At 40.9% G+C, this 9,779-nt stretch overlaps 1 protein-coding gene across 4 annotated transcripts in view; it reads right to left on the bottom strand.

Annotated features, from left to right (window-relative positions):
* Nucleotides 1-6,381, bottom strand: part of VPS13A (vacuolar protein sorting 13 homolog A) — a 272,751-nt gene extending 266,370 nt beyond the window's left edge. For all 4 annotated transcript variants that reach the window (XM_047767800.1, XM_047767801.1, XM_047767802.1 and 1 more), the window contains exon 1: nt 6,072-6,381. In XM_047767800.1, coding sequence (XP_047623756.1) covers nt 6,072-6,171 — 100 coding nt within the window. In that variant the 5' untranslated portion in view covers nt 6,172-6,381. The remainder of the gene's footprint in view (nt 1-6,071) is intronic.
* Nucleotides 6,382-9,779: the final 3,398 nt, after the last annotated feature.

Raw genomic sequence — 9,779 nt, 5'->3', positions numbered from 1 at the left:
TAGTAAAGAAAACAAACACACAGGAGTTCCCACCATGGCTCAGTGGTTAAAAAACCCAACTAGTACCCATGAGGATGTGGGTTCGATCCCTGGCCCTGCTCAGCAGGTTAAGGATCCAGCATTGCCATGAGCTGTGCTGTAGGTCACAGATGCGGCTCGGATCCCATGCTGCTGTGGTGTAGGCCAGCGGCTACAGCTCTGATTAGACCCCTAGTCTGGGAACTTCTATGTGCTGTGAGTGCAGCCCTAAAAAGACCAAAAAAAAAAAAAAAGAACACATACACACATATGTTATAACTTAGATGAAATGTACCAATTCCTTTAAAAAAAATTCTACAAAAACACATGCAAGAAAAATCTACATAAGTCTATAACTATAAAGGAAATTGAATCAACAATTACTAATCTTTCAAAGCTGAAAGCATAATGCCAAGATGATTTTGCTAATGTTCTACCAAATATTTAAGGAAAAAAATAATACTAATCCCTTACAATCTCTTCCAGATAACATACGAGCACTTCTAACTCATCTATAAGGTCGGTATTGCCCTCATCAAAAAACCAGATTAAAAAAATTACAAGCAAGAAAAACCACAGACCATCATCACTCATGAATATTGATGCAAAAATCCTCAATAAAATTTCAGCAACTTGCATCCAACAAGATATAAAAATGATTATGTGCCAGTTTTAACTGTGGTTTAGTGGGTTAAGAACCTGACATAGTGTCCATGAGGATGCAGGTTAAATCACTAGCCTCACTCAGTTGGTTAAGGATCTGGTGTTGCCGCAAACTGTGGTATAGGTCATAGATGCAGCTCAGATCCAGTGTCGCTGTGGCTATGATGTAGGGTGGCAGCTGCAGCTCCTATTCAACCCCTAACCCAGGAATTTCCATATGCCACAGGAGCAGCCTTAAAAAAAAAAAAAAAAAAAAACTATACCACAGTGAAGTAAGATTAATTCATTATAAAAGGCTCATTCCACATTCAAAAAATTTAATGTAATGTTATAATTCACAGAAAAATTCTATGAGCATATCAACAGATGCAGAAAAACACCTTACAAAATACAACATACACTCTTTTTTTTTTTTTTAAGTCTTTTTGTCTTTTCAAGGGCCGCACCCGCGGCATATGAAGGTTCCCAGGCCAGGGATCCAACTGGAGCTGCAGCCGCCAGCCTACACCAGAGCCACAGCAATGCAGGATCCACGTCACGTCTACAATCCACACCACAGCTCACGGCAACACCGGATTCTCAACCCACTTACCGAGGCCAGGAATCAAACCCACAACCTCATGGTTCCTAGTCGGATTCATTAACCACCGAGCCACAATGAGAACTCCCCAATATACATTCTTGAAAAAACCTTTCAGCATACCAGGAATAGAGGTATGTACGGTAAGGAAAAAATAAATAAATAATGGATGCCTCTAGGGATGAGGGCAAACTTTTGGGCATGATGGATACATTATCTTGATCATGATCATGGTTTCCCATGTGCACACATGTCAAAATTTATCAAACTGTAGACTTTAAATATCTGTATTTTACTGTGTGTCAATTTTACCTCAATAAAGTTGTTAATATATTATTAATGGTAGACTTTAGATTTGGGTATATGGGTATGGACTGTAAAATCTTTCAACACTGATATATGTTTGAACACTTCTTAAAAAATGTTCCCTTTCAAGTCTAAAGGCCTATGAAAGTATCCTAGAGCATAAAAGTAAAAACAATATTTAAGGAAAGAGAATCAATAATTCCACTAGACTATATAACAATCATTTGTTTGGTACCCCGGTATATTCCCACGACAGAAAAATGACTTCTTAGAATCAGGAATCGTGCCCTGACTGAATCTTCATATTGCTAAAGAGTCACTGTTATCTTCGGAATGTGCATTAAGAGGCCACTGAACATAAGACTATATGTAAAGAAAACACTGAGAGACTAACAATTCAAAAACAGAGGAGTTCTCATCATGGCTCAGCAGAAACGAATCTGACTAATATCCAAGAGGACGTAGGTTCAATCCCTGGCCTCACTCAGTGGGTTAAAGATCTGGTGTTGCCATGAGCTGTGTGATAGGTCACCGATGTGGTTCAGATCTGGTGTTGCTGTGGCTGTTGGTATAGGCTGGCAGCTGTAGCTCCGATTAGCTACATCCATATGCTGTGGGCGCGGCCCTAAAAAGACAAAAGACAAAAAAAAAATACAGCTCATACATCTTTACATGAATTAAAAAAAAAAAAAAACGATTAAAAAATGATCAGAGATCTAACAGACATTTCTCCAAAGAAGACAGGTGGCCAAAAAGCACATGCAAAGGTGCTCAACATCACTATTAAAGAAATGCAAATCAAAACTATAATGAGGCATCACCTCGCACGAGTGAGAATAACAGAAGTCTATAAATAATAAAAGCTGGAGAAGGTGTGTAGAAAAGGTAACCTTCCTACACTGCTGGTGGGAATGTAAGCTGGTACCATTACTATAGAAAACAGTATGGAAGTTCCTTAAAAACTAAATATAGAACTACCATGTGATCCAGCAATCGCACTCCTGGGCATCTATTTGGAGAAAACCGTAATTCAAAACGATACATGTACCCCAGCATTCATTTCAGCACTATTTACAAGAGTCAAGACATGGAAGCAACCTAAATGACCATCAACAGAGGACTGGATAAAGAAGATGTGGTACATACAGACAACAGAATATTAGCCATTAAAAAAGCATGAGTTAGGGAGCTCCCATTGTGGCTTGGTAGATTACAAACCCAACTACTATCCACGACGATGCAAGTTCCATCACTGGCCTCTCTCAATGGGTTGAGGAGCTGTGGTGTAGGTCACAGGTGCGGCTCGGATCCGGCACTGCTGTGGCTGTGGCATAGGCCAGCAGCTGCAGCTCCAATCTGACCCCTAGCCCAGGAATTTCAATATGCGGCAGATGTAGCCCTAAAAAGCAAAAATGAAAATTAAAAAGCATGAGTTAATGCCATTTGCAGCAACACAGCTGGACCTACAAATTACTATAAGTGAAATAAGTCAGAGAATGACATATATCATGAGATCACTAATATGTAGAATCTGATAAAAATGATACAATATAACTTACAAAACAGAAATAACTCAAAGACTTCTAAACCAAACCTATGTTTACCAAAGAGGAAATGGGGGAGGGAATTAGGGAGTTGGGATTGATTATATACACACTAATATATATAAAGTATACAGGTAACAAGGACCTAATACAAGGCATAAGGAAATCTACTCGATACGTATAATAACCCATATGGGAAAAGAATCTGAAAAAGAATAGATATATGTATATGTATAACTAATATACTTTGCTGTATGCCTGAAACTAACACAACTTTGTAAGTCAACCATACTCCAATGAAATTTAAAAAAATAAACCGAAATAAAATAAAATACATGCCCACAAAAAACCTGTACATGAATGTTCACAGCAGCATTACTCTAAAAGGCAAAAAGTAGCAATAACTTAAATGTCCATCAGCTGATGGATAAACAAAATTAGTTATATCCATGCAATGGAACATTAGTTAGTCATAAAAAGGAATGAAATACTGATACATGCTACAGTATAAATCAACCTTGAAAATATAACATTAAGTGAAAGAAGCCAAAACAAGAGGCCATATATATTGATCCCACTTAAATAAAATGTCCAGAATTGACAAATTTATAGGGCACAAAAAGTAGATTAGTAGATGCCAGAGGCAGGGTGGGGGTAAACCTGGAGTGACTGTTGATAGGTATAAGGTTTATTTTCAGAGTGTTGAAAATGTTCCGGAATTTGATAGAGGTGATTAGTTGCACGATTTTGTGACTATACTAAAAAAACAACTGTACATTTGAAAAGGATGAATTTAATGGTATATGAATTACATTTCAATTGAAAAAAAATCCATTTTAAAATGAGCAAAAGATTTGAAAAGACACTTCAACAGAAAGATATAAACAGCAAAGAATAACATGAAAAGATGCTCAACACCCTCAATCACTAAGGAAATACAAATTAAAACCACAATGCTTTCTCACTATATCTCTATTAGAAGGGCTAAAAAAAGATTTTTAAATGACAATACTAAGAGCTAGTGAGGGTGTAGTGCAACTGAACACCTATACAATGCTAGTGAGACAGTAAAATGATACAGCCACTTTGAAAAGCAGTTTCATAGTTTCACATAAATTTAGTATTTCCTTACCATATGATCTTGAAAACCCCCCAAAAAATAAAAATTTATGTCCACACAAAAACCTGTTCATGCATTTTATAGTAGCTCTATTCATAATCACTGAAAGCCAAAAAAAAGGTCCTTGAACTGGTGAAAAGAATGGATTTATAGTACATTCACACAATAAAATAGTACTCACAAATACAGGAATGTGTAAAATCTAAAATATGACACAAATGAACATATCTGCAAAACAGAAACAGACTCACAAACATGGAGAACAGACATGTGGTTACCAAGGGGAGGGGGGAAGGAAGTGGGATGGGCTGGGAGTTTGGGGTTAGTAGATGCAAACTACTAAATTTAGAATGGATAAGCAATGAGGTCCTCCCAGTCTCTTGAGGATACACCATGATGGAAGATAAGAAAGGGAATGTATATATATATATGACTGGGTCATTTTGATGTACAGGAGAAATTGGCACATGGTAAGTCAACCATAATTTAAACAAATTTTTTAAAAAATGAAATATTGACACATGCAACACATGGATGCCTCTCAAATTGATTTTGTATAGTAAGCCACAAAATGTTCTCAAGGCTTCCTACAGAGGTAGGTGGAGACAAGTTTTATTATTTTTATTTTGCAAATGAGAAGCAGCACGATTAAATCATCTGCAAATTTCTGATACTAGTTCTTGTAGTCTAGTAGTCTCACTATCATGGTACTAGCTGTCAACAATAGTAACAACAGGTTTTCCTTATCAAACTATATTACCTGTTCACACTATTTCATAAAAGAAAAATACCAAAGTAAGTACTTTAGAAGACTGAAAGTGTGTGTATATTCAAGAACAGTAAAAATTTTTAAAACATATACTACAAACACACACAAAAATAACCCTAGCTTTAGCCTGGGAGTCATTTTGTAAAGAAGAGGAATCTGTTGTCTAACGGGTTTTAAATAGATAAGGGTATATAATACACAAACAGGTGGAAGCACTAAAAATGAAGCACCAAATAAGAAAGACCACCAGAAAAAAACGGATGCTATAATAAAGCCCCGGTCCCTCACCATCTAAGCAACATTAAGGACAGGTTCATCCCCGTATGAGAAGTTGCCCAGCGCACCTCCTTTTTTAAAAAATTCAGTTAACTCACTGGGATCCACAAAACCCCAAAGCTTTACACTACTGCGTGAGGTTGTGAATTTAAAACACACAACCAACCCCTCGAGTCACTCTGCACAGGAGTTTTCACCCTGTGTTACCAGCCAACCCAAGCGAGCCACCCCGGAGTCCAGGTGGTGTGGCCGGAAGGGGGAGCCCAGAAGCCGGCACCGTTAGGCCGTACCGGGAGGCTGGACGAGGAAGGAAGAGGGCGTCTTTGGTCACAACGCCTGGCTTTCACGTGCAAGGCGGCGTGAGCCACTCCGTGGGCTGCCCGGGGCCTCCGTCACAACCCAAGGGGGTAAAATGGAACAAACGAAGGTCAGCTGCGTCTCGTTGCCAACCCTCGCCCAGCACAGCTGAAACTGGACCGCAAGGGGCAGAAAAGGGCGCCTCGGCGGGATTTGAACTCCAGACCCTTGGAGTCCACTGCAGGTCCCCTTAGCCAGAAACAGGGGCCCTTTTCATCCCGCACCCAACACCCCATTCCCCTCAGGCCAAAAAAATAACTCGCAGACGGAGGCCCGGAACTGCTGCCGGGCTCTACGTAATCTGACCCCAACGAGAGCGGCGGCAGGTGGTAGCGCTCGGCGAGCGAGGGGCTCGAGGCCCCAAAAAGGCAAGGCCAGGCGCTGGCAACTGGAGCCTGGGAGGGAGGCGAGATGGTAGGGCGGCGGCGGTCTCGTTACCTCCCCAGATGCCCAGAGTGAGTTGGGATGTGTCCAGGTTCACCACATAGTCCCCCAAGAACCGGTTCAACACGTCCACGACCACCGACTCGAACACCATTTTCCTCAGCCGCGGTGGACGCGGAGCTCCTTTTCCCTGAGCCTGCCTTCCTCGGGCCCCTCTCAGGAGGCGCTCAGTTCATCGGCTCCAGGGCGACTCCTACTCTGCCGCCACCGGTGCCGGACACGAAACGCCGCCGCGAGCCCTAAGAGCGGCCAAAGCCCCTGCTCGCGCGACTCATGCGCAGCTCCGGCTCCAGGTTTGGGGCGGAGCGATAGGCCTGGAGAGAGCTACCGCGCCTGCGCGGCCGCCTCTCTGACGCTTGCCCCTTTCGGGCCCAGCTGGGCTCTGCCTTCTCCTCGGCCCCGCCTCCTCCCCCATTGCCTGGCAACTGGGCGAGTATCAGGAGCAGCCAAACATTTTCCGACCCCGCCCCACCGGCATTGCCGCAACACTACTGATCGCGTGGGCAGGGACCTGGTGGGCGCGCGGAGGTTACTCCCAGCATGAAAGGTCCCCCGCCAACCGAAGAGACACAACTCCTGCGGGCGGGGTGGTCCTGCAATACTAAGTGGAACCGGACGGGTTCCAGCCTCTTCCCGGTTAAGTGGGAGGCGTCCCAGTGTACCAGGGAGAACTCCCTTATTATTACAGGTTCTGAGGTACAGCAGAGCCCCGGCATTGCTTTCTGAGTTCGACCAGCCTGAGTGTTTGGACGCCCTCCAGGTCCTTGAGCGTTTCCCTGGCTGCAAATCGAGAGAGGGAAGAGTGAACTCGGGGTTGTAATTCCACGCCCCTTTCCCTACATCTGAGATCGCACTCTTTTTGGTCAAGTTATTTACACGGAGCCGACTTTCATCCCTTAGAGAGTCAGCCAGTCCGGAAACTGCTGAGCACCCTCCAAGAAATACTTCAAGACATAGACCCTGAACCCTTGAGCCTTGGCAGAAAGACTGATCTTTAATAAATAAATACACCCACTCCCACCCCGGTGCTTGGTCTGAGGTCACAAAGGCCTGAGGTCACAGAGACGCTGGATGTGAAGTTTGGAGAACCATAATTAATAAACTCTTAAAGATTTAAGAGGTAGGGGTGTAGTTTAAACTTCTCTCTGCATGGCAAATGATGAGTTTCTGTGATTTCTTCATCATGCAAGCGCTTTTTCTGCAGTCACCGAAATTTTTTAAGGTTTAAAGATTTACTTTCGCAAGTAGAATGCCTGGCAAATACAGTGCAAAATCTTGTTTTACATGAGTTTACTAGTTATTTTCATATAATTTCATATTTGAAGGGCCTTTATTAGATCACATTTCAATCTCTTGGTCTTTAAGGTAATGAAGCTGCAATGTTAGGGATTTGTCCAAAGTGACACAACAAATTTTCTACAGAAACAGATGGAATCTGGCACTTTTGACTGACTCCACCCCACCATCCACCTGTCCTCTTTCATTTGTCTGTTGACATTGGAAATTTACCTCGAATACTTCTACAGAGTATAACAGAAACTAATACCAACTAAGATGCCCAGAAAACGGAAAAGCTTTATGTAATTATGGATTTTTCTATTGTTCTATTGTTCATAAGTCAGATATACAGTAGCTACAAAATTCCACTGTTATAATTTAACACCAAAAATTTAAATACAAAAACTTCCAGAACTCACTCTAAAAATACATTTTAAGTATCTTGCAAACACCTCACATTAGTTTTCTACAATCCATGAAAATCCTGTGGAATTGAGTAAGGGGGAGTGTGCTGCTGAAATTTTAGAAGTATCAGCTTTTATTTGCTAAAGAGAACAATGAAAAAAATACTGAGAAAGTGTTGAAAATAAAAAAAAATGCATGTTGTAACTGAATTCTTATCTAGTGTTAGAGGTATCACAAACACATTTCCTAATTACTAAAAGTTGCAGTCCTTATGTTGCTTAATCCATCTGAGGAAGTTTGTAAGCAAAAATATATTAGTCACCATATAAAAGATAGATATGCCCATTAGACCAAATAGCTGTTGAACCTTGAAAACTAAGCCCAAGGACTATCAAAAAATGTTTGTTTCAAATTTGGGAATGTGTTACTATGAGGTGTTTCTTCTCTCCAGATCCTAATTAAAATACTGTACCTCACTGTTTAATCAAATACAAAAAAAAAACAAAAACAAAAGGAAAAGCATTTGAGCAACACTCGCTAATATCCAACCGTGCAATAAATTTCTAACGTTATAAGTAGGACTTGCTATTTTGTGTTTAGGGTACATCCTACAGTTTTCCATTTTTGAGGATTTGATGCACTGTAGTGATCTCTGACATTTTTTTCTCCTAATGATTATTCCTCTGTCCACAAGTAAATGTCATTGCCATGCTGCTTGTCCTTATCATTCCCCAAGTGAGGTAGGTATTGTGGACCTAAGCTAGATGGCCAGACAATAAAGCCACTGAAACACAACACATTCCAGAAAAGTGTTTTGTCGGAGCAAGCCTAGAGGATGGCCCTTTTACAGGACTTTTACCTACCTAGCCTCAAGAAGTCCTGCACTCCTATCTCAGTTAACAGTTAAAAAATTATAAACCGGAGTTCCCGTCGTGACACAGTGATTAACGAATCCGACTGGGAACCATGAGGTTGCTGGTTCGATCCCTGGCCTTGCTCAGTGGGTTAAGAATCCGGCGTTGCCGTGAGCTGTGGTGTAGGTTGCAGACGCGGCTTGGATCCTGCGTTGCTGTGGCTCTGGCGTAGGCTGGCGGCTACAGCTCCGATTGGACCCCTAGCCTGGGAACCTCCATATGCCTCGGCGGGAGCGGCCCAAGAAATGGCAAAAAGACAAAAAAAAAAATTATAAACCATAAAACTTTATTTGGACTTATGTGTTCCAATTCTTTTGAAAAAATAAGCCATAAAAAGTTATTTGGATTTATGTGCTCCAATTATTTTGAAAAAGAGAGAAATTTGTTGGGAGACACAAGCAAAAGGTTGATAAAGTTATAAGAACCTTACTTAGACAGGATATGCAAAAATTTACATTAATACAATCTTTCTAAAAGGCAATTTGTTAACATCTACAAACTGACATATCCTTATGTATATACATATGACTTTTAGGTCTGCAATCTCTATCCTAGAGGTTTACACTAAGAAAATATTTATAAAAACTCAAAAAGCTGTCCCACAAGCATATTCATTAAAGCATTGTTTATAATAGTAAAAAATGAGAAACAGCCTAAATTAATAGGGAACCTGATTAAACACACACACACAATGAATTACTGTACAAGCTTTAAAAATGATGGTGATCTATATGGAAAAAGTAATATACACTTATGAGAAACACTGTACAGAATAATATATCAATTATATAAGTTGTGGATGTGTTTGAAGTGTGCAAAGGATATATATACAGAAAGAAATCCAAATATAACTTCATCAAATGTTAATAGTGATTATCTCCATGTGATGAGACTTCAGAGATTGTTTTCTCTGTTTTTTTCAAGCTTTTTTTTTTTTTTTTTGGTCTTTTTGTCTTTTGAAGGCCACACCCGTGGCATATGGAGATTCCCAGGCTAGGGGTCTAATTAATCAGAGCCATAGCCACCAGCCTACGCCAGAGCCACAGCAACGCCATACCTGAGCCGTGTCTGCAACCTACACCACAGCTCACTGCAACACCGGATC

The sequence above is a fragment of the Phacochoerus africanus genome, chromosome 2 (assembly GCF_016906955.1).
Source record: "Phacochoerus africanus isolate WHEZ1 chromosome 2, ROS_Pafr_v1, whole genome shotgun sequence".
NCBI classification, from domain to species: Eukaryota; Metazoa; Chordata; class Mammalia; order Artiodactyla; family Suidae; genus Phacochoerus; species Phacochoerus africanus.
Note: the sequence above shows the minus strand (reverse complement) of the source record. Positions and strands in the feature narration are given on the sequence as shown.